General features: G+C 33.3%; 2 protein-coding genes across 2 annotated transcripts; both read right to left on the minus strand.

Annotated features, from left to right (window-relative positions):
- Position 1: 1 nt before the first annotated feature.
- LOC128192877 (nose resistant to fluoxetine protein 6-like) lies at positions 2 to 10,012 on the minus strand. The gene is made up of 15 exons (XM_052865902.1): positions 9,206 to 10,012; positions 8,869 to 9,062; positions 8,589 to 8,688; positions 8,143 to 8,248; positions 7,657 to 7,907; positions 6,447 to 6,614; positions 5,430 to 5,526; positions 4,493 to 4,585; positions 4,233 to 4,389; positions 4,038 to 4,117; positions 3,792 to 3,917; positions 3,292 to 3,412; positions 3,010 to 3,205; positions 2,740 to 2,882; positions 2 to 2,188 (listed from the first exon to the last, which is right to left on the minus strand). The coding sequence occupies exons 1-15, from the start codon at positions 9,951 to 9,953 to the stop codon at positions 2,060 to 2,062; spliced, it is 2,709 nt and encodes a 902-aa protein (XP_052721862.1). The 5' UTR covers positions 9,954 to 10,012; the 3' UTR covers positions 2 to 2,059.
- Positions 10,013 to 14,308: 4,296 nt separating this feature from the next.
- LOC128192878 (nose resistant to fluoxetine protein 6-like) lies at positions 14,309 to 26,251 on the minus strand. The gene is made up of 15 exons (XM_052865903.1): positions 25,462 to 26,251; positions 25,119 to 25,312; positions 24,818 to 24,917; positions 24,385 to 24,490; positions 23,890 to 24,128; positions 22,387 to 22,554; positions 19,216 to 19,312; positions 18,901 to 18,993; positions 18,625 to 18,781; positions 18,121 to 18,200; positions 17,879 to 18,004; positions 17,485 to 17,605; positions 15,549 to 15,744; positions 15,279 to 15,421; positions 14,309 to 14,677 (listed from the first exon to the last, which is right to left on the minus strand). The coding sequence occupies exons 1-15, from the start codon at positions 26,216 to 26,218 to the stop codon at positions 14,549 to 14,551; spliced, it is 2,706 nt and encodes a 901-aa protein (XP_052721863.1). The 5' UTR covers positions 26,219 to 26,251; the 3' UTR covers positions 14,309 to 14,548.
- Positions 26,252 to 26,812: the final 561 nt, after the last annotated feature.

The following is a 26,812-nucleotide window of genomic DNA, read 5'->3' on the forward strand; positions in this document are numbered from 1 at the left end:
GTGTCTTTAATGATATTTATACTCTCATATTTACAATTTTAAGTTTCTATGATTATGATAACACTGGAAATCGATTTGAAATATTTAGTCCAATATATTTCATAAATGACTATTTAATATTTGATCGTACAATTACAGAAAATTATATTATTAATAATATAATAAGTAATAAAGAATCATTCTTTGAATAATATGAGGTGATCAATTACGGGGTTTGATCACCCTAACCGTATTTAAATACCGGGTATATAGTAAATATATCACAGAATGCGGTGATTACACATAAAAAATATATCAAATCAAAAACAGACATTATCACAGCACTATGCAACTTCATAAAAAATCAATATGTTCAATATTGTTATTATAGGTGTATAGATTACAATGTCATGACTTACAAATGACAACTATTCCCTAAAGATAGCCCATAAAAGCCGTATGGCTTTTATGGGCTCTCCTATTTTCAACAGTTGCTGAAAATTAAATAAATTAAATATAGGTTACTACATGTAGTAATAAGAAATCATTCTTTGAATATCATTAGGTGATGATTTCGTTGGGGCGTGATCAAATCATGATATACATACATGTATGTGACGCGTCATGACACCTTGGGTCCAAATAAATGCGGCATTTGCAAAACAAATAATTGTCATGATAAACATCGCACGTTTTATAACAGGGCACTGAATTTTGTTCCCCTTTTTTCACCACAATTTCCTGTTTTTTCTTTAATTGAGAGGCAGGACACACCGGAATGTATGATGTTATAATTATATAATGCTTTTTAGTGAGGAAAAATCAAAATGTTCTAGTTTAGAAAATAAATGTGATTTCTATATTACATGTAATATACCGAACCCTAACTTTCCAGATGGTTGAAAGAGTCCAAAAATCTCATCGAGGCCATTTAAAACTGTTGCAGCATATCACATGGTGTCAATATCCAGAATGCTCTCACGCGGTGCCAGCCAATGTTTGACTGTTTATCAATTCGATGTTTAATGTGCGATTTCTAAGTTATCTCTCAAATGAAAATGACTCATGTTTAAATAAATATTTTTCTAAAAAATGTTTAGGTTGGAAAGATAGCAGAAGAAGCGGATTAGTACAACTAACCATTGTATTTCACATTTATTTCATAACGTAACGACTGAAATATCTTGGTATTGATCATCATGTTGAAGTCTAGAGATAACACAGATTTTGGAATTCTGGGTTAAATTACAGCACGAATTAAATTATTTAATAACCTTTTTTTTTATAACACTTTATGCAAATAACCTCCCATAGCAAACATACTTACCTTTGATACGGCTAATTCTTCTTTTTCTTTTTGGAAATAAATGCAATAATTTAGGAGTCATAAATTATGCCCTACGTAAACCGTTTATTCAGTCGGCGTGGTTTTTTTTTTTAAGTTTATAACTGAATACTTGCAAAAAACTGCTTAAGTTGTACTTTATCTTACTCTAATTGCTGGTTGAGTTAGGAAATTGAAATCAACCTCGAAACAGGTTTATAAAAAAGAGTAAATTCATTTAACAATGCACTGCTAGCCTTTATTTAAGAATATTAATAAAGTTTCTGTTTAAAATTAAAGAACTGTTGTACGTGAAGTCATTCAAACAGATCATACATGTATCAATTACAGATAATACACCGTAGATAATGCAATGCATTCATCGTACAATGGCAGAAAAACTAAATAAGAGTGCTTCTTCGACCACCCTTGTCATGATTTTGATACTCGTATGGTGTCGACAAGGAAACTCATAGGAATGTCTTGTTTTTCATGTCAATCATAGTATCAAAAGATGTCAACACAATTAACAATTTACTCAGTGGTTTCATGATTTTGATTCTATCATACATGTAATATTTTTGAGGCATAAAGCAATCACATATATTAACAAATTAATTCAATGTGGTCATAATACGTAGATAAAAATCAACATTAATTTTGTTCAATTGTTTTTTTATGTACTTTGCTGAAAATCAAATATTTTAGATCACATTTATAAAATACGACACGCCATAAACCAGCGTATGTTCTACGTCACTTCTTTTTTTTACCAAGACCACCAAACATGATTTTCTCAAGACCCATAAAAGGTGATTCAAACGCGATCGAAACAATAAAAGCGATTCCATAAGACACCACTAGATTGCCGAGGAAGAGGTATACCTGCAAAATAAATTAAACATTGTTATTAAGAATAACTAGTCATACTCTGTAAACAAATTAACATTGACCATCGCTTAAAAGGATATTTGATCAACTGTGTATATTCAAACAATATTGCAGAAAAAGTATATAACCCGCATTAGTGGATTATCTAATTTTTGTTCTGCAATGATCTCTACTTTTATTACCCACATAAATCAACAAGAAAGTATTTTATTTTCTACATTTACATCTTTCTTTTAACAAATTAGTATATTGATTGTAAAAAGTGAGTATATATAAAATTAACTAAATTATTGCTAACCTACGTTAGCTAAAAGAAACAGCCAAATCGTCTTTTATCAGATTTGATTATTTCGAGCATTCCGTGATTTTTCTTAGGTTGATGAAGGTTTCAACCAATCGATAAATGGGGCGCGTATATTTCAGTGCTGTCAGTTTCTAGAGAGCTATAAATTACAGTCAATTTCCGTATGAAATAGAGGGAACCATACCATGAGGATGTAAATGTATACATGTGTATGTACATTCAATTATATCTCGATACTTACTAAGTCCAGATCGGTCATGTACAGAGGGAAGTTCCAGTTGAAATAATAGACATACATAACCAGAGGATGTACCAAATAGGCACAGTATGTCAGTCTGGACAGAGGTACAAACGCCTTCCACGACAACAAAGTGTTAATGAACCCTAAAATCATTACAGGATTCATTCATTAAAAGTATTTTGATTTTTCCCTACAAAATATAGGCAGTGTTTATATTTTTGAATAGTCTTCAGCAAAATATGAAATAAATCATAAACAGCAGTTGTATACCGCCATTGCCAGTGGAGCAAGCAAAGATGACCCAGCATACGGCTGCTCCCCATGCAGTGCGACTGACTCCATTATATAGAGCCGTGACTTCTTTCGAGAGGTAGACAGGGTTGTCTGGCCTCACAGTGTTGTATATACCATATAGACAGCCACACGCCGTGGCTGTGGCCACAGCCCACCCCAACAGGTTCACAAACTAAATGGCGAGATGCTTTTACTGTTATCATTCACAATAGTTTGTGTATATAGGTTTTATGACGATAGTGGTTTACTTTTACTCACAATATTCATCCGGCATTTGCATTTTGTCTTGTACAGTATGTAGCCAGTGATCACTCCACAGATGTATGGTCCCATTCGACAATAAGGAACAATGTAATAATCCTCAAAATAAGCAGCTCGGCTGAAAAAAAATATGTATTTATATGTTTACAATGTAGCTTATTTCTCTATCTATCTATCTATCTATCTATCTATCTATCTATCTATCTATCTAAATATATAATAAGTTTATATCATTAATATCAAGCAAGGTCCTTTAAATTTGGCCTTTGGCATTTAAAAGGGTTTTTGACGTCATTGTTGCATTTGACCACTCGCTTCTATGCATGTATTGGTTTTTAATGGTTAATCAAAGCCAAGTCTTTAACGTCAGTGAAGCTACCAACAAGAAAATCACAAACACAATCCACTTTTGACTTACTCAGTGTCCCTTTGGCGTTCGTGTTGCATTTGACCACACGTTTTTACTATGCATGTAATGGTTTTTAATGGTTACTTACTCAGTGTCCTTTGGCCCTCCACCAAGGAAGTGGACGGGGAAATCCTTGACGTAACTAAGCACCCCTGGAGTAATGGTAGCAGCCAACAAGAAAACGACACTCACTGTGATCCCAATAATCTGGTTACTGAAAGAAGTGTTTGGAGATTGCTTTCAATACAAACAAACTGAAATATTTTCATGTTTGTAAATTCACAAAATTTGTATTTATTCTACTAGAAGATCAACTGCTGAAAATGGTACTAACAAGAAAAATGGTACAATAAGAAGTGGGCTTAAGATGTAGAACTGCATATCATTGTTTAGGTACCATGACCAGCCAAGGCACTGTAAATGAAGACAGAAGGGAGTTTGTTAGTAAAGACAATACACTTTCTTTCATGTTACTGAATAAAAACACATTCATATCATCCTTAGTTCATAATAGCGCGGACAAATTCACCAGGTCTTTGATTCCAAAAAAGTTGTCTATGTAAAGAAGGTTTTTCCACCAAAAATCCTTGCATATCTGGTCCGATGTTTGTTTGTTTGGCCCAAAGATCAAGTGGGGGTAAATAGTAACGTACATTCCTATGACAATCATGTACACTGGGGTCAGTCTGCAGAAGGGAAAGAATTCTCGATCACAGTAAAGCTGAATATAACTAAAGTGTTTAGCCTTTGATCGTTCAACATACAATATTATAACGAATTCTTTGTTACCTCCAGTAGCGGTGAAAATAATATAATCCCCAGTTGACGCTTCCCTTTGTTTTTTTCATTTGTTTCAACAGCAGATATGACGTCAGAAGACCACTGCAAAATTATGGCATTCAAGTACATAACGTTATTATTTTTAGTTACAATATGTATATTATTTTTTACGTTGTATTCCCCATTTCAATAACTTTTTAACAAATAATATTTGTCTACTCATTTATCGGACTTTTTTGCTTATACCCTTGAACCGGAAATATCTATTAAGGTAGTACATCCATAACTAAAGCAAACTTAACGCTTTTGATTGATCTATACTACATCAAATACGTAAAGCTATTATGAGGCTGACATAAACCAAACTTGGATGTATGCATGTAGTCAATTAAACGAATTTTTTGCATTTTTAAAAAAAGAATTGTCTGGCCTTTAAGTAAATTTTTTAAAAAATCATTTTCTGAAAATATGTATGGTAATTAAACTATGAAATGTTTTAACATATTCAAAGAAAGGGAAAGCTTTTACAACTTTTTACCGAGAGAAATGTGAGAAAATTACTTGTACTAAAGAAATATATTTTAAAATGCCTTTTCCCCATAGACTTCAATGTTAACTTCAACATATGATAAAGTTATTAATATTAATTTTTTTGAAAGATTTCAAAGATAAATCCTTGTGATTTAATACTCCTTAACTCCTTAAAATCACTCTTAGAATTTAGTGACCAAACTTGCAATCTATTAGATATGAAATTTCATTGCTTTACATGCTTTACACTTTCTCTTCAACACGCCTATCGACCTCGGAATTAGTAGTTATGGATGGACTTCCTTAATGTTACAGTGGACCAGTCAAAATAAGTCCGAGCAAACAAAACCCCGAGAAGTTAAAAATCAGTATCAAAATCACGCAATGAAACTATGATTTCCGATTATTCACCAACCTTAGAACAAAGAAAGAATCCACTGAGAAAGGAGCATTGAAGATAGCTTGAGAGGCTGCACGACTGCCGAATTCGTTGTAATATTGGAGCATGTTGGCTGAAAGTACCGGTTTTAAATAATCAGTAGATGAAAAGGCGAATTATTCGCACAACGAGCTTCATGTTTAAATACATATTAATGAATACATATTAATTAATGATGTCATAACTAAAAAGACCTAACGGAATAAGGAATGTATGATGGACTTCTAACATCGTTAGGTAAGACACAGAGGAAGCAATGCAGGTTTCTGTTTCATCAGCGAATCTACTTTTCATCCAAGAAATGGATACAGTATACACCCATTGTTCAGATAAAGGGACTCATAGTTAAGGATTAAATGTATCCAAGGTAATGCGGACACAACATCGAATTAAGAAATCTGTATACCCTACAAACTATAGAATGTTTGTGATATTCTATATACATGTATATCAGTTGTATGTCCAGATAATTTTCTGAAACAAAAACTTAAATGTCATAAAGTATTTTTTTCTAGGATTTCTTATTTGTATAAAGAAATTGTATTGAAGAGACACTATCCTTAAGACATTAAAGCTAAATCAATTGTTTTGGGAAACTTCAAATAAAACTACTGTAGAATCATTAAAATTCGTGGGGGCCAATTTTACAGAATCGTTGGGACATAATTTCGTGTATATTTGTATACATACAAAAAGGAATATGACTTTATAGCCTTAATTTATTATTCGTGGGGGATGGTTATTCGTGGATGAGAGGTAACCACAACTTCCACGAAAATTTTAGCCACCAATATTGCAATAGGCAAACAATGCAAACACCAGCAGCAACGACAACAAAAATTGTGACACCAACAATCACGACAACAACAAAACAACGGCGGCAATAACAACAACGACGATGACAACAAAATTGACGACAACAACGACAACACTGACGACAACATCAACAATGATGACAATAGCAGTAACAACAATAAACAAAAACCAACTTACATGTATTTCCCAAAACGAAAACGAGGGTGTGACCTAGGATGACCCAGCTCATGCTGAGGAATCGGATCCCATTGACGGCCGTCAGACTGCCCTTGGGTTGAGAGGTACCAAGTATCTTCTTACCGTTAGTATAGGCACTGAAACACAGAACCAGTCGGCCAACGATACCTGTAATAATGAAACAAGAGTGTGTTAAGCTATTATAAAAACAGCTAAATCCTCTTATATAAACTTCTTTCGGATGATGTTTTCTTGAAGTAACTGATTTTACTATTGCACGAATATATGTGTTAGAAAAGATAAAAATATAATTCAACTAATTTTAGAAAACTCTTAAAATAGGTAGTCGCTATAGCTTTAAATTGATCAATCAATCATTATCCCATGGCTAAATTGGCGTTAGTTTCATATACATGTTTAATATCTATGGGAACCATGTAACATTACAATTAATTAAATGTAGAAGACAAATGTCAAGTTGACCGATACTTTGCACATTTTAAGACATTAAGTATTTTAGTTATATTTTTCTTTTATTCAAATAAAATAATGACATCTTCATTATAGGGCAAATTACGTATACCATCCTGTATGAAAATGTCCTATATCATCTATATGAATGGAGTGCTATACATCAATTTACATAACTGTATATTCACTATGTGTACAAATGCAGTATAATAGAATTTTAATTAAGACCTGAAATTCTTAATGCAGTTGGTATCAGCACATCCTATCAAGGGTATGCAGGTCAATCGGTAAATCATGGTTAGACCTTTGGACCATTGAATTACAAATTACGCTTTTTCGCTTTCTAAGACCTATTGTCTTGTAAGATCAAGAACATAATCCACTTTTTTAAAATTCAATCAACGGTCGCTAAATACTTAAGCAAGTGATGCTTTTAATCCTTTAAAATTAGCGACGTCACATTTTCAATTGACAGGATAAAAACTGCTTAACTGAACAAAAAAATATATATAAATAATTGAGGGCACAAATTTTTGACCAGCCGATAAAAATGATCAGTTATTTTTTTAAGTAATTTAAATCATACATTTCTAGCAATTAGGGAGGTGCTTTGTCGCTTCGCTCCCTCCGCCTCATAATCAGTAAACTTTTACAGAATATAATTCAATTATTGTATTTAAATTCTACACAACACGTACACTATTATTTTATAATCTACATACTGGTAAGCTTGCATTACCCGGTTTTTGTGCATGTTTGTCCGCAGGTTGGGTGTGCTGGATGTCGCCGTTCTCAGCCCTCAGCTTATACTTATTTTCGGGGTAACTGTTCCCATTCTCTATCGGTTTTTCATTTTCTGTCGGTTTTCCATTTTCTGCCGGCTTTCCATTTTCTTCAACATTTTCTTGATTTCTTTTTGATCTGATGTTGACGATGACGTCATAAAAAGTTCCCTCCAAGATGATTAAAAGAACAACAGCCAAAAATATCCTGCAGTAAACGAAGTAATGAAGAAATTATCAGAAAACACAATAAATACTATCGGGCAAATATATTTAATAAACTATAAGATGCATATACATTTACAATCAGTGAATGCTTCTGTCATCTTTGATAAAATCGTAGTCGTTTTGTAATAATAAATATTCACGAGGAAACCTATCCTTTAAAAACGGGGGTTTCCCATAACTATTGAATGATGCACGTGATCTACAGTGCTACTCACACGACTATTATGGTGTCGGTTTCCAGTGTGTCCTCCTCGGCAGCCACCGGACACGTGATGGGCCATGCCGTCACCTTGTTGTCCCCCAACGGTATACTATAGAGAACTGTATAGGAAAAAAAATACCATGTTTTCAACATTTACAATTTTAATGTACCATGTTGCTAAGCTTAGAAATGTCACATGTTGGAATTGTTCTTACTCTACAAGGTATACTGACGTATTACAAAAATTACAGACTGACCTAACACGCGCCGGTGAAAATCAAACTAATAAGAAAATAAGATGACGTGAATTGTCTCCATTATTTGGCGTAAGTATTTATATTGCTTGGCAGTAAGATAAAAAATAACACCATAGCCGGCATATAGATTAGTAATAACAAATACAAGAAATGTAATGAAAACATTAAAAAATAGTGAGACAAGTGTCCATAGCTTACTTACAAGCGTTTACAATTTGGAGGAGATCATCAGTGCTACATGACTTAGGAAAGCAAATCCCAGCCTTGATATAACCGGAGTTTTGTAATGCAACCATCAAAATCTGCAATTTACACACAGAAAAAGAGATGCAACATTGAAAAATCCGATTTGTCATAATTACATGGCATATTTCTATTTTTAACACCTGGCAGTATAAATTCATGTATGAAAAGTACTTTTGCATACGTTTTCATAATTCAATTAGTTTTGGTGAATGAATGACCAGAAGTATGGCACTTACCCCTTTAACTTCCGGTGGAAGCGGTAGATTCAGGTTTGTGTTACAATACTGTCCTTTAACGGGGGTCTGGGTGTTATGGAGAATCCCAAACGACTCTATGAATGTGCTGTCGCTGTAACACTCGTCGTAAGAGCCGTACCAGTTCAAATTCAAGTTCAGGAGATCAGTGGGGATCTTAGCGGATGCATCCAGGACTTAATATTGAAAAGGAAAAGAATCATGACATTTAACAATACACGGTAATTGTTTGAAGTAATTTATCAACAACTGCTCTGTCTGTCTGTCTCTGTCTCTCTCTCTCTCTGTCTCTATCTCTTTGTCTCTCTCTCTCTCTTACATTTCAGAGCCCAAGCCTCCATGTTTTGTAGACCTTTGATCACTTTAATGAAGTCCCCCTGACAGGCTGTGGATGCGTTCGTTCCCTGCACTGCTCCATTTAGGAAAGACATCAGTATGGTACTCGGATCGACATTACCGCCGCTCAGTAACTGTAGAATGTTCCCCAAGTTCATCCCAGAAGTTGCGCCTCCTTTTCCACCATTTGCTCCTAACATTGAAGTGATCAAGTTGCCAATGCCATTCGTGTTTTGTGTGATATTTTGCAAGAAATTTCCAAATGAACCTGCTGGAGATCCATTTTGGGACCCGTTGCTTGCTTTCGCCTGGTCACCACCGGCTGACAAAGAACCAAGAACACCGTTAAAAAGATTTTGGAAGGCATCTCCAACACCATTCGATGAAGTATTGTTCTGAAAAGTATTGGTTAGTTGTCCTAAAACGTTCTGTAGAAAGGTGTTGATTGGGTTGGAATCTGTCACAGGAGCTGCATCGTTTAATTTTCGTAGATCCACCTGATTAGCTCGTTTGAGAAGCGATTGTTTACTCAACTGACTCGTCCATTCCAGAAACGGCTTTGAACTAAGAAAAGGCTGAATTGCCTTTTGAGCCTCTAGTTTCCTTTGTAAATTTCCGAGAGGGTTAATCATATAGTCATGGTAACGCAAGTTATTTCCAGAAGCAAAACCGAAAACTGTTAAGAAAACTATTGATTTTAGAACAAATTTAAAGGACCGTTTTCCCTCCATTTGATACCAAATGAGTGGTGATCAAAACAAATTGAATGAAACTGAACGAAACTGATAACACCCGTTATCTAATATGGAATGGGGTGTCAATATTCAGTATGCGTTCGGACCTTAATTCTTTCGTTGCTAGCTTAATGTATACTTTCATAGCAATGTGTAATGTACTATTCCACTTAACGCAATCTCTGTCTTTCATGCGTCATTGATGTGACGCAGATTTTAAAATACAGAAAAATTTTGTACATTATGTTAGAGAAGAAAAGGATTTAACATCTTAACTTTGAAAACTTTTGCGTACAGATTATTGGATCAGTAATTTCTGACTTTTTTGAAAATAAATGAATTATCAAAGGGGTTTGCCTCCCTACCAAGAATTGAAGTTTGGAAAGTTTTAAGAACGAAACAAAAAAGATTTGCATAAGATATCTGCTTAGAATACAAACAATACAAAACAGCAGAATTAAGTTTCCGAGAGGTTAATCATATACTCATGGTATCGCAAGTTATTTCCAGAAGCAAACCCGAAAATTGTTAATAAAACTACCGATTTCAGAACAAATTTTAAGAACCGGGTTCCTTTTATTTGGTACATTTTGGTGTGAGTGAAGTGAACAACTCAACTCAAACAAACTGTATGAAACTAATAACACCCGCCATCTAATATAGAGTTTCAATAACGAGAATAATTTCGTTGCTAGCTTTGTGTATATTCTTATATCAGTGTGTAAGCACGATTTAACTTTCGCAGTCTTTGTCTTACTTTTCACGTGTCGTTGGCGTGGCGAATAAAGGTCTTGTTCTCATATGATAGAGGGTAAAATAACTAAGCAATTTCGGTTTCAAAAAGTTTCAGAGATTATGTTTCAAGGCTCAGAATAAGTTTGTTACATGTATTATCATTGACATTAAAAATTTATCAAGATTGTTTGACTCCAAACTAAAAATTGAGAGTAGATAAGAATTTTGTCTTTAAACAAAACTCAAACGATTGATTTCCATATAATATTCGCTCTCTGTTCAAGCATTTCAGACCCCTGTATTATAAATGATTTTATATTCTCCGATCCTCAGCCATGTTCCAACTCTAAATTATCCGGATTTTTTTTATTCGTACCATAAATTTGCATTTTTTATAGAAAACTTCAATTAGATTTCTATAGTGTTAGTATTATATAATGTATAGTATTTTTCTAAAAAATGCTTAGCTTAGTGGATTTACGGAGATCTACTGCCTATACACTGAACGTTAAAGGTTTCGAGTCACCGACACCAGTACTACATATGTTTTTAAAAAAATATTTATTCCATTATATATCCATCGTGAGCAAATGCAATAACTTTTTTTCCTCCAGAGAAAACAGTATTACTCGTATCATTCTAGAGTAAACAACCATTTGTTGTTATTGTTTAGATGTTTACTCCATAAATTCAGTGAAGGATTCAAGATACACGGTAATTTTTTAAAGCTTTCATTTTCATTTAATAACAAAATTATGAATATTGTCAAAGAATATAACTACCTGGTATTTTACTTTCAAGATCGGAATCGTTTTGCAAGGCAAAAAAAAAAAAAAAAGAAAAAAAAAAAGAAAAAAAACCGGCCAAGCACAAAAAGCGATATATGTTTACGGTTTTATTAGAAAAATGCGATTATTTACCTTTTGACTGTCATCTTGATTTATTCTACAAAGTTGTAACTCATGTCCTGTTATATGGATGTAAAATATGGGGTTTCACAAATGTTTCTTTAATTTACTACCACTTTTATGGTATATAGAAAAACCTGGACGTTATCCCTTTTTATATGTATTTTTACATGTTTGGGAAGATATACGGAAATGTGTGTGTATGTGTGTTTTGTATATATATATATATATATATATATATATATATATATATATATATATATATATATATATATATATATATATATATATATTATATATATATATAGGATTGTCTATACCTGTATAATAGATACCAGAATACCCAGAATACAGTCAACCAAACCATGGATATCATGTATAGATAATACGTTTAAAACAGCAGGGATAAGTAATATTAAAATCGATGAAAATTTATACAGTGTCAAGTGGATAAGTTCTTCAATTAATCAAAAGTTTAAAAATCAATTTTAAAAAAAGGGAAAAAGGGAACAGTGATATCAACAACTCCAGAAAAGGAATCACTTAAGAATTTTTAAAACAAAGTTTGTTTATGAAGAATTCTAAAATGCATAACCTAGAAAAAGTAATCACCGTCTTTCTATAAAGCTGGACGCTAAAATAATTTACACGGCACGAAAGAATTTAAAATCTGTTTAAAACTATATATTTTTATAACCAAAAGATATAAGATCTGTTCTCAACAAACAAAATGGTCCAGCTCTGCTCATCCAGACTGATTTTATGTTAATATATATATATATATATATATATATTGTACCTCTTGTAGCATTTATACTGGTATGGTTTTGAGAGAATAAATGAACTGAATTGAATTAAAATTGACAGAGAAAGACTGTGGCATTTAAAGAAACGAAATAAGTAAAGTACATTGTCTGAACTCCGAGAGTTTGTGTGAAAATAAGGTTATTCAGTGCAATTCTAGCACATGTTTTTTGTGTGTCGTAAATTACAATTTTTTTAAACACGTTACATGTAGGTAAGATACCTTTAACAGTACTGAGTATATGCAAACAAATTTTCATAATGCGCGTTATTCATGTACTATGGCTCACAAGTTGCCTATCAATTGTTTATTCAGACCGGGAGCTATAGATCTGCTATTGACTTGGCCCCAGTATCATGAAGCTATGTTAGACTTAAGTCAGAATTTGTTTGCATTTTATAAGTTTAATAATAACATACAAACAAAATGTATTCCTATCGTGTTGCTATATACATACTTCAAGTAAAAGTCTATGGTTAATAAGTTTTAGGTGAATGAATTTAGACTTAAGCCTAAGATCTTTCATGATCGTGAAGCCTGCAGCTTATAAAAAGTTTAAGAATGAATCATGCACTGGTAGGTTTCATCCAAACTTAACATGTAAATTTAATATTTTAGTCTCATAACTGCAACGGTGAGTGCAAACAAACTAAATAATACCCTCATTGTACGGATAACTCCTCCTACAGTTTTCAAGATAAGAAGTTCTTTTGCAAATAAATTGTAGGATTTTGATTTCCGATAATTTATGAAAAAAAACCCAGCTTTTGAACTTTTTTTGCAAAATATTGCATATAGGGTACTCCATTTCACTGGATAGGGGTTGACATGGATTATGGATACAGTTCACATAAATGAAAACCCGGTTTGCTGTCACATTGACAGCTTTTCACTTGTGTATCTTCTTCCCTTGTCTTCAAATGTGAATTATACCTAAAAATTACTGTATTATCGTATGGTTAATTATAGATGAATGCAATAGCCAGCGTATCAGCTCCAAGTGTGATCTTTTATTTTCCTTGTGACGTTGCACTTAACGGCAGTCAACGTTTGTGACCTCACGATTAAAACTTTGATTTTAGTACCCTCTCTGTGTGATGGTAAAGATCTAGTAAATGATTCAAGGGTGTCTTTTTGGTGCTAGAACCATTTCATAAACAATTTCTTGACATTCTTGTTAAATCATGGGAAAAGTAATCCCGATACCTATATTCAATGTGACATCATTTTAAAGAAGAGGTCAAGAATTTGTTTAAATCTGTTTTTGGAGAGACTGTAGCCATTCTAGATATATTTCATTAGTCAAAATGGACAAAACCTCGAAATTTGTTCCTTAATTTCTTCATATGACAGATTAAAACATGAATTTTCATTGTGTTTACTAAAAGTTTTAGCCCCGGTACACCCTATCGAACAAAGCTTTTTATAAGAAGCATCAATTGAAAGAATTATATCTTAAATTTCATGAACCTGTAGGCACCTTTCATTTACTAGATCTTGACCATTATTGTGATACATGTACATCTGCAGTAGCTTTCCACACACTTAACATGCAAAACGATATGAAATGTGAATATTAAATTATATATTTTCTAAAATTAAAATATTTCGAGACAAATCCATTATCATTTCTTATTTAGATAATTGCAATGCTATGATTTAATTTGGGTAAAATGGGGTATTCGTTTCATTTATCTTTTCATGAACTTTTAAAAAAATAATTCTATTTTTAACAATCTTTTCAAGAAAAGGCAAGGATGTATACAGCTTAGATTATGATAAAATCTTGTCCATCTTAAATATAATTATCCTACTTGTTCTGACGTCCGTAGCGCAATGGAAGGTATCTTTTTTATTGTCAGCCATAATATTAGATATCAATACAATTAATACTGCACTCAGAGTTTTCGTGATTTCATTTTATTATTCAAGTTTTGTTTTTTGAAATTAAAAACAATCACATATTCTTACAAGTTATGTTATTTGCTTGCGGTCAGACTATAGAGATTACTTTTATTGATAATATTTTGTTCAAATACTTTATGTCTCCGTTTCGATGCACTTTGTTGAATACTAACAGATTATCATGCATATCAGTAACCGGAATAAAATACGACACGTCATAAACCAGTGTATGTTCTACGTCACTTCTTTTTTTTACCAAGACCACCAAACATGATTTTCTCAAGACCCATAAAAGGCGATTCAAACGCGATCGAAACAATAAAAGCGATTCCATAAGACACCATTAGATTGCCGAGGAAGATGTATACCTGTAATAAAAAACAGTAATATTAAAATCAGAATTCATACTCAGGGAACAAATTGATTATATATATATATATATATATATATATATATATATATATATATATATTTATATATATATATATATATATATATATATACCAAGGATGTAATCTATTGCACACTTGTAAATCAGTGTTTATCTCAATGTTTATCAAAAAATATTAACCACAGTCAATTGTATCAAAATACACGACGCACAGTATATATTTTTTCTTCTTCAACAAGAAAATATCAGAAAATTTGCAACAGGACCATACGGAACATTGTGAAGATTTTAAAACATATTATCAATTTTCAGTGGCTTTGTCTGCGAAAACACTACGTTTGTGTATGTCTGTGATAACTCTGATTTTGTATTGAAGACAAATACACTTCATTAATGACTATTTTAATATCTAATCGTACATTTGCCGAAAATTATATAAATATAAATGATAAGGTATCAGTTTTTAATATAAGGTGATGATCAAAAATTACCCCCACCTTATTTACCCAACTTATCATACTTAACGAATGATTCATTATTCCTTGAATATGCACACTCATTCATATCTTGATACTTACAAAGTCCAGATCGGTCATGTACAGAGGGAAGTTCCAGTTGAAATAATAGACATACATAACCAGAGGATGTACCAAATAGGCACAGTATGTCAGTCTGGACAGAGGTACAAACGCCTTCCACGACAACAAAGTGTTAATGAACCCTAAAATCATTACAGGATTCATTCATTAAAAGCATTTTAATTGTTCCCTACAGAATCTAGGCAGTATTTATATTTGTGAATAGTATTCAGCAAAATATGGAAGAAAACATAAACAGCGGCTGTTTACCGCCATTGCCAGTGGAGCAAGCAAAGATGACCCAGCATACGGCTGCTCCCCATGCAGTGCGACTGACTCCATTATATAGTGCCGTGACTTCTTTCGAGAGGTAGACAGGGTTGTCTGGCCTTATAGTATTGTGTAAACCATACAGACAGCCACACGCCATGGCTGTGGCAACAGCCCATCCCAACAGGTTCACAAACTAAATGGCGAGAAGTATTCTAAACATTATTAAACCAGCAGATTTATTTGAAATGTAAATATGCATGTAAGTCTAACAATACTTCTTTTTCTACAAAAGATATCTCACTTTATATATTTATTTTATTAGAAAAACATAGATATTCGTTAGGGACAGACTTGGGGCGAATAACATTAAAATGTAATGCATTACATTACCATTACTTCACGGATTTGGGCATTAAATTACCATTACATTACTTAATTTTCTTAAAGTAATGCATTACATTACAATTACTTGAGTAAAGTAATACATTACCATTACTTTGTGAAAAGACAATAAGCTTGAAAAAAGTAAAGTTTAAGAGATTAGCAAATGTTTCAAATATAAAACATAGTTTAACATCTCTAAAGGTCTTGTTCACTATCAGGTTCAAATTAAATGACTTCAACAAGATAACTGTTGCACTTTTTGATCATGAAAGTTTCAAAGGTTTCATCTTTTAATTGCTTCCTGAGAGAGAGAGAGAGAGAGAGAGAGAGAGAGAGAGAGAGAGAGAGAGAGAGATTATTTTCAAATGGGTTATAATAATGGAATTGATTTTTAAGCTTCCAGAAATCATGGTTGGACATCACATTCATTTTAGCTTTTAAAGGTCAGTCCTCTATCTAAGTAGGTACAGGCAAGAGAAGATGCTAGAGGTATTTAGCACAGATTGTTTTAATATAAAGATTATCCCGAGGGCATTGAATTGAGTGCTGTTGACACATTCATCATAGTAAATATTTATTGAATATGCAATTATTTGGAGTAAATTTTTCAAATGATCTCAAACTCTTTTTAACAACACTTTTAAAAAATGTTATTAATTGTGCTGTTATAGCTAAAAATATTGACAATTTAAAAATGGGTTTTATATTTCTTTGATAAAATATTTTTATCCCAAGTATTATTATGTAATTATTTCAAGTAATTTTTTTTATTTCAGCTGTTAAATTCGTCACAATTTTAAAAAAAATGAACATGCATAAATAAGCATAGTAATGAAAAGTAATGCCATAAAATGCCAGTATTACACTCGATTTTGGAAAGTATGTGTTATGTACAAAACATTACCATTACTTGTAATGCTAAATCTGTGGCATTGCACATTACAGGCATTACTTTAAAAACATCTGCACAATGCATTGAAATGCATTACCATTTCATTACCCAAGCCTAATTAGGGAATTAAACATATGATAACAAGCCCAATTTTGCTAATGAATATTTCATTTACTCATCCGATTGGTTTCTTTACAGTTTCGTTAAACCTGCTTGGTCCGATTTAATATCAAATTTTGTGTTAATATAAAAGATGATTATGCTAAGTATATGTATAATAATAGACAATGCAGTAGTTTTCCCGGTCACTTAAGCCATATTTTAATGAAAAAAATGATGTTTTTTTACAAAACAAACGACATAAAAAGAGTATCGTGTTATTTCACATTATATCAAAACTCGCCTTTTACGTCAAGGCGGGGATAACTGTATTAAGACTTCAGCATCGGTTTAAATAGAGTCTAAATATGAATTACTGTAATGTTTTTGGCATTTTCTTAGATAATTGGCTCGTATATGGAAAATTATTTGATACTGAAATAGCAAACAAATCATGTCATGTATGGAAAAATGAAACTGAAAATATCAATAAACGAGAAAAGTTCAGTTGATGAGCTTGCCTACGGTTAGTAAGTAACGTGATTAACGTTTACTCACAATATTCATACGGCATTTGCATTTCGTCCTGTACAGTATGTAGCCGGTGATCACTCCACAGATGTACGGTCCCATTCGACAATAAGGAACAATGTAATAATCCTCAAAATAATCAGCTCGGCTGGAAAAGTATTTTAAGGTATTCATATGGTTACATGATATAACACACCTCTTTGTTGATATGCCTATTATGAAATCGTTTAAGGCACTCAAAAACTAACTAGGGTTTTGGCGCCATTAACGTAATTGACCATCCGTTTCTATACATGCAGCGGTTTTTAATGAATTGTTAAAGTTAATAAAGTTCTTGTAATTCGGAAGTCTCCGACCTCAGTGATGCTACTACTATGAGACACAGAAATACTACTACATGTGCATACTACTTCTGGCTTACTCAGCGTCCTTTGGACCTCCACCAATGGTGTGGGCTGGAAGATTCTTGACGTAACTAAGCACTCCTGGAGTAATGGTCGCAGCCAACAAGAAACATACGCTGACTATAATCCCAACGATCTGGTTGCTGAAAGAAGTGTATGGAGCTTGTTTTCAATACACAAAAACTGAAATATTTTTCAGGTATTACTTCACAAAATTTGTAATTATTCTAATAGTAGATCAAATGGAAATGGTACTAACAAGAAAAATGGTACAATAAGAAGTGGGCTTAAGATGTAGAACTGCATGTCATTGTTTAGGTACCATGACCAGCCAAGGCACTGTAAATGAAGACAGAAGAGAGTTATTTAGTAAAGACTGCATAACACTAATGTTAAATATGTACACAAGCGCGTATATTGAGCTCATCTTCTTGTCATATATATAAATATATATATATATATATATATATATATATATATATATATATATATATATATATATATATATATATATATATATATATATATATATATATATATATGTGTGTGTGTGTGTGTATGTGTGTGTGTGTGTGTGTGTGTGTATCACAAAAGAAGATGAGCTCAAGGGAGTTATTTAGTAAAGACTGCATAACACTTATGTTACACAAGCGCGTAATCACTATATTGAGCTCATCTTCTTGTGTTATATATATATATATATATATATATATATATATATATATATATATATATATATATATATATATATATATATTTTCACCAGGTCTTTAAGTCCAAAAAAATTGTCAATGTAGAGAAGGTTTTTCCACCATGATTCTCTGCAGACCTCGTCGGGTTTTCCTCTTTTTGGTCCAAAGATCAAGTGGGGATAAATAGTAACGTACATTCCTATGACAATCATGTACACTGGGGTCAGTCTGCAGAAGGGAGGAAATTCTCAAGTATAGTAAGATGACTGTGTAGTTCTAATAGAGAGATGGAGTTAAACGAGTTTAACCTATGATCTTTTCATTAACAGTAAAAGGGTTTTTATTACCTCCAGTAGCGGTGGAAATAAAATAAACCCCAGTTGATCCATCCCTTAGATTTTTTCATTTGTCTCAATAGCAGATACGACGTCAGCAGACCACTGCAAAACAAAAACAAATAATAAGAAATTATTATGGCTTTCCAGTTAATGCTTTTAAGCTGCCAAAGAGCAGATGGCGTTATTTCTCTTTTTCATTTTTTATTTCTTAATTACTGTGTGAAGGTTGCCAATGTCTTAAAAGTACGAACAAGGAAACACGAATTCAAAAATATTGTTCAATCCATAGCAATGACATTTCATGATTAATGTGAAGTTACCAACCTCAGAACGAAGAAAGTATCCACTGAAAAAAGAGCATTGACGATAGCTTCAGAGGCTGCACGGTTGACAAACTTGTTGTAATATTGGAGCATGTTGGCTAAAAGTATACAAAATGTTCATTGGTTAAAGACTTTACACTCATAGTGAGGTTCGTGTTGAACATCAACCTCATTAACTAATTTTCTTTTGTTCGAATATGTGTAAAGAAGTTCTATTATATCTGATAAACAACTGTATCAACAACAAAAACAACATTATCAAAAAGAATATAACAACATCAACAAACACAGGAACAACAAAGACACAACAACAATACAAATACAATAGCAAACAATTTTAAATAAATAAACATTATAACAACCATTAACAAGACAAACTTCAACAAAAACGACAGCAACAATAAAAACGAAAACAACAGGAACAACAACGTAGACAATCGAGAGACTCATGGGCCACATCGCTAACCTGAACAACTGTTCTTGTATCTCTTTCGAAATTTTTGAATTATGATTGTTTTTAAATGTTGTAAACATTAAAAAAATGATATATTTCAAGATTTGATAATACGTTTATACAGTTCAAAAACGAAGCCTTGGGACCTAAAAAATGCATCAAATCATCAATTTTATTACCCTAGGCCTCACCATATTTAAGATAACAAAATTTGAAAAAGAACTAAAACTTATCATAAATACAATAAAAGAAGGTCACCCTCCCCATGTTATGAGGATACGAAGACAGGAAAATATTTACACACTAATATCACAAAATGTAGCATTGTATCTCTTCCAAAATTTGCTCTAAACATTTTCGTATTTTTTACTTTGTTTAACGTTTAACCTCTTTTGGAGCCCCGATATTAGTTCGGGTCCAAGTATTGTTCAGGGGTCTTGGTTGATACAATTTAAAATCAACAAAATCTGACGATGCTTGCATTTTAATCTCATATATTGAAGCAATATATTGTAGCAATCTAGTTCTTATTAACATGTTTAAACATTTCCCTATTTACATGCATTTCTATATTGATCATTAACCCCACCTTGGGGCCCAGTATCAGGGTCATGAGCCCATGGTTTGTACAATTTAAAATCTTCACTCTCTGTGGATGCTTGCAAAGTTATATTAAAATTGTAGCATTGCAGTTCCCAAGAAAAAGATTTTCAAACCTTTATTATCCTATGTAAAACATTGAACCCCTCTTGGGACCCAGTATAAGTCCAAGGGTCATTCATAGTTTTTACAATAAAAAAATCTACACTCTCTAAGGATGCTTGCATAGTATTTTTTAACTCAAAAATTGCAGTAATGTATTTCTTGAGAAGAATTTTGAAATATTAAACTTCGAAACTATCTTTGGACCCCAGAATTGAACCATGGGTCTACATTCTGAGGATACCTGCATGATAATTTTATTTATAATTGTAGCATGGTTGTTTTTGAGAAGATTTTTAAACATTTTCCCAATACTAGTATAATCCTATGTTAAACTTTGAACCCTGTTTGGGGCCTCAGTATTATTATTATTAAAATGTAACGTCAATGTCCCTCCATAGACATCGGAGTTTTTCTTGTTCAAAAAATAGATCCAATGCCAACTGATAAAATTAGGGTACACTAATTTGAGACAATCCACAACATAAATGTGCAAGATTCAACCTTTATTCTCACCAAATGGCTCTGGAGTGGTCACCAATGAGCCCCTTTCATTTTTTCAGATTTTTAAAATTTTAATGATAAGTCTGCAACTGGGCAGTTCAAAAGAGGTTCTAAGTAATGAAAAAGGCATTATTATGTACTGGTCGCGCAATATGCATGAAAAACAACATGTAAAACCTCATATTTATTGCTTTGTTATATTTTGCAAACAGTTTGGGTATGTTTTTGGTACAAATGTGATAGTTCAAGAAATGTTAACATTGTGGTCCACATGTGTACAAGATGGCCGTGCACCCCCTTAAAAGGCAGACATGAAACTACCATACAGGTTCATCTAAGACTATGGTACGCAATAGACCGTGAAGGTACATGTATGTGGGTCTCTTGTGATAACAGTTTTAAATTCCCTTCCTTTAAGTATGCTATGTATCAAGCCACTGTAAAGTCTTATGAATAGTACACACTTTTTTCGGCCAAAGAAATTAGATCAAAGGGGGGAGGGGTGCCTATAAATAATTAAACATAAAACAAAATTTTTTCCCAGTTTCTGCTGGAGTATTTTTATTCAAAAGGACTATATATGATAAGGGCCTAAAATGGCCCCCTAAAATGAACATCATTTTACTGTAAATCTTTGTTTTCTTTGTACAGATATATATGTGATGTTTATACATTATGTTCATTTTGATTCAAGTGCCCACAATTTAGAAATATGGTATCATGAAGACAGTCTTTTCCCGCCATTTTTGCATTTTTAGCATAAAACAGCTTGTTTTCAAGCAGTTTTTCTTTCAAAAAACATAGAGCGCACGCTTGAACAAACAACATATTTTAATCAGAGATGTAACTAGCCAAGACGAATAACTGACATAAAATTTTTCTTTGTTCAAGCATGCGCTCTATATTTCCCATTCGTTTAAAGGTAAGAAAAATGTCAATTTTTGACTGATTTTGATTGAATTATAGAAATAGCGTCACTTCTGACGTCACATACTGCAAGTGAGTGCAAATAAATCAAATAAATAGGTGAAAAATATATTTTATATCAACTCTTCTAAAAAATAACATAACATTTTAATATTCCCGAAACATTTTAAAAATGGCGAATTATGGGGGCAAAATTCAACTCATATCATATATAGTTCTTTGGCCAATAAAGTGGTTTTAGAGAAGAAGTTCAATTGCAAAATTTTAAAAACAGACAGACAATTGGACGCCGGACAATTTGTAATCAAGAAACGACAATCTGAAATGACAACAAAAAGAACAACGTCGACAACAACTTACGCTCATTTCCTAAGATGAAAGTAAAGGTGTGACTATGTAATAAATAGTAATAACAACAACGACAAGACAACTTGAAAATACAACAACAACAACAACGACCAGTCAGTCAAACTGCGTCGATAACAATAAGAACAACGATGACAAAAACGAAAGCAATGACAACAACGCTACAATCAGGAATGACAACAAAATTAACATTGTACGAAAACAATAATAACAACTTACACGTAGATCCCAAGACGAAAGCGAGGGTGTGTCCCAAAATGACCCAGCTCATGCTGAGGAATCGGATCCCGTTGACGGCCGTCAGACTGCCCTTGGGCTGAGAGGTACCCAGTATCTTCTTACCGTTGGTATAGGCACTGAAACACAGAACCAGTCGACCAAAGATACCTGTAATGATGAAACAAGAGTGTGTAAAGCTATTATAAAAACAGCTAAATGAACTTTAATGAACATTCTTTAGATACATGTATATACTTTACAGTTTCTTGTTTTCGGGATGAGGTTTATTCATTTCATTAATGTTTTACTTAAGTGATTGTTTCAATATTGAACGAACATACGGGTAAGAAAAAAAATAAATGGGCAATGCAACAAGCTTTGGGAAAAGTTATGGTTGCAATAGATTAAAGATAAATCAATAACATGATCAGTCCCGAGTCGGCGTTACTTTAACTTGTTTGTTGATTTTCATATTCATACATATACCGGTATTACATAGTATCTCTGTGTCATTACAATTTTAAATCTACATTGCACATAAAGATGGCAAGTTTTATGTTTATTTGTCATTAGACTGATGTTTAGAACATTACAAGAACTTAAGTAGCTCAGTACATTTTTTTTATTTCCATTTCGATAATGGCTACTTCTCTATAATTGCGCAAGTAACAAATGGCATATGCAATAAAATTTCCTTATTTCGGGAATGTGAATAGAATGCTATACGTTAATTCACATGTATATGTTAACATATCCCAAGTATTTTTCCCTCTATTTTTTACGGAAACGTATAGTTAATTCATAGCTCTATAGAAACAGCCAGACTGAAATCTACACGCCCCATTTATCGATTGGTCGAAATCTACAGCGGCTGAAACTGACAAGAAAATGACAGGGCAGATATCAACACGCCTTGTTTATCGATTGGTCCAAACCTAGAGCGACATAGGAAAAATCACGGACTGCACGAAATAATCATGACGATGTCAGACTCAAAGTCTCACAGGAGACGATGTGGCTGTTTCTTTTAGCTAACTTACTTACGTACATCAACAGTAATTTAGTGAATTTTACTTACTTTTCCTAATTAATTTATCGATAAGCTTCAAGAAAGGTGTTAATATAAACAATAAAATGCTTTCTTTGATGATTCATTCGGGTTATGAAGGTAGTGATCATTGCAGAAAAAATTTACATAACCCGCTAACGCGGGTTATGTATTTTTTCTGCAATGTCACTACCTTCATAACCCGAATGAATCACCAAAGAAAGCATTTTATTGTTTAAATACACATGAGATATAATAGAATTTTAAGCCCTTATATTCACAATGGTTTCTACACATTCTACTAGTATGTGTTCCAATCTGTAAATCTTTGACCTATAAACTGCAAAAGGTGCACTGTTGCTTCATTTAATGCATTGCCTTTTAAGATTAATTGTGAGTTCCATAGAAAACGTTTCATATCATTTAGAATCTACAATTTCGTAAGCTTGCATTACCCGGTTTTTGTAAATGTTTTTTCTCGGGTTCGATATGCTGGACGTTGCCGTTCTCAGCTCTCAATTTATAGCTGTTTTCTGGAAAAGTGTTTCCATTCTCTATCGGTTTTCCATTTTCTGCCACTTCTCCATTTTCTACCGGCTTTCCATTTTCTTTATTTCTTTTTGATCTGATCGTGATGATGACGTCATACAATGTTCCCTCCAAGATGATTACAAGAAAAATAGCTAAGATTATCCTGCGGTAAAGGAAAAAAACTGAGAAATTACAGTAAATACTGGATTATCGGGCACATTTTTAATAAACTATATCGTGCATGAACTTTTACAATCAAAATAGATGCTGTTGTCATCTTTGATTAAATTGTTGTCCCTTTGCAAAAGTAATCATAAATACCCACAATTAAGCAATCCTAAATTTTCTTAAACGACCAGAAAACGACTAGGGTTTCACACAACTGTCGACTGATACACGTGATCTAGAGTGCTACTCACACGACTACTATTGTGTCGGTTTCCAATGTGTCCTCCTCGGCAGGCACCGGGCACGTGATGGGCCATGCCGTCACCTTGTTGTCCCCCAACGGTATATTATAGAGAACTGTATAGGAAAAATTTATCGTGTTGTCATCGATTACAATTTAATGAGCCGTGTTGCTATGATTTTAAAAAATATTCCTCATGTTGGAATTGTTCTTACTCTATCCAGAATAACGTTAAATTACAAACAAACGCCTGTGAATATCTTTCAGTCTGATTTGAATTATTCTTAACTAAGAACAAATTAAGAAAGGTTTAATTTGTTCCATTGTTTCATATATTATGCGTTATGATTGATTGAAAGTAAATTTATGTTCACGTCATATTCGGCTTATAGTTATTATCAAAGTCTAAAGTAATTCGATGAAAACATTTACAGCATACTTACAAGCGTTTACAATTTGAAGCAGATCGTCAGTGCTACATGACTTAGGAAAGCAGATGCCGGCCTTGATGAAACCAGAGTTTTGTAATGCCACCGTCAAAATCTGCAATTCGCACCGAAAAGGATACATGCTAATTTCTAATTGCAGTAACCCTTCTGTCATAATTGCATGGCATATTGCCATTTTAAGCACCTAGCAAAAACTCCTACGATTGTATGAAACACATGTATCAAAAGTAACATGGCATACAATTTCATGATTCAATTCGTCTTGGTGAGTTAAAAACTGGACAGTGACATTTACCCCTTTAACTTCCGGTGGAAGCGGTAGATTCAGGTTTGTGTTACAATACTGTCCTTTAACGGGGGTCTGGGTGTTATGGAGAATCCCAAACGACTCAAGGAATGTGCTGTCGCTGTAACACTCGTCGTAGGAACCGTACCAGTTCAAATTCAAGTTCAGGAGATCAGTGGGGATCTTAGCGGATGCATCTAGGACTTAATGTCGAAAAGGAAAAGAATCATAACATTTAACAATACACGATAATTGTTTGAAGCAATTTATCAACAACTGCTCTGTCTGTCTGTCTGTCTGCCTGTCTGTCTCTCTGTCTGTCTGTCTCTCTCTCTCTCTCTCTCTCTCTTACATTTCAGAGCCCAAGCCTCCATGTTTTGTAGACCTTTTATCACTTTAATGAAGTCCCCCTGACAGGCTGTGGATGCGTTCGTTCCCTGCACTGCTCCGTTTAGGAAAGACATCAGTATGTTACCAATGGTACTCGGATCGACATTACCGCCGCTCAGTAACTGTAGAATATTCCCCAAGTTCATCCCAGAAGTTGCGCCTCCTTTTCCACCACTTGCACCTAACATTGAAGTGATCAAGTTGCCAATACCATTCGTGTTTTGGGTGATATTTTGCAAAAAATTTCCAAATGAACCTGCTGGAGAGCCATTTTGGGATCCGTTGCTTGCTTTCGCCTGGTCACCACCGGCCGACAAAGAACCAAGAACACCGTTAAGAAGATTTTGGAAGGCATCTCCAACACCACTCGATGAAGTATTGTTCTGAGAGGTATTAGTAAGTTGTCCAAAAAAGTTCTGTAGAAAGGTGTTGAGTGGGTTGGAATCTGTCACAGGAGCTGTATCGTTTAATATCCGTAGATCCACCTGATTAGCTCGTTTGAGGAGCGATTGTTTACTCAACTGACTCGTCCATTCCAGAAACGGCTTTGAACTAAGGAAAGGCTGAATAGCCCTTTGAGCTTCTAGTTTCCTTTGCAAATTTCCGAGAGGGTTAATCATATACTCATGGTAACGCAAGTTATTTCCAGAAGTAAAACCGAAAACTGTTAAGAAAACTATTGATTTTAGAACAAATTTAAAGGACCGTGTTCCCTCCATTTGATACCAAATGAGTGGTGATCAAAACAAATTGAACGAAACTGAACGAAACAGATAACACCCGTTATCTAATGGAATGGGGTGTCAATATTCAGTATGCGTTCGTACTAATTCTTTCGTTGCTAGCCTAATATATATTTTTATATCAATGTGTAATTTACTATTCGAATTAACGCAATCTCTGCCTTTCATGTGTCATTGATGTGACGCAGAGTTAAAAATACAGTAAATTTGTGTACATTATAATACAGAAGAAAAGGACTTTACATCTTAACTTTGAATACTTTTGCGTAAAGATTATTGGATCAGTAATTTCTGACCTTCTTTGAAAATAAATGAATTATCAAAGCGGGTTGCCTCTTTAAGAAGAATTGAAGATTGAAAAGTGAAAAGAACAAAGCAAAAAAGATTTGCATAAGATATCCGCTTAGAATACAAACAATACAAAACAGCAGAATTAAGTTTCCGAGAACTTAATCATATACTCATGGTAACGCAAGTTATTTACAGAAGCAAACCCGAAAATTGTTAAGAAAACTACCGGGCCGATTTCAGAGCAAATTTTAAGAACTGGGTCCCTTTTATTTGGTACAT

The sequence above is a fragment of the Crassostrea angulata genome, chromosome 7, assembly GCF_025612915.1.
Source record: "Crassostrea angulata isolate pt1a10 chromosome 7, ASM2561291v2, whole genome shotgun sequence".
In the NCBI taxonomy this organism is placed as follows: domain Eukaryota; kingdom Metazoa; phylum Mollusca; class Bivalvia; order Ostreida; family Ostreidae; genus Magallana; species Magallana angulata.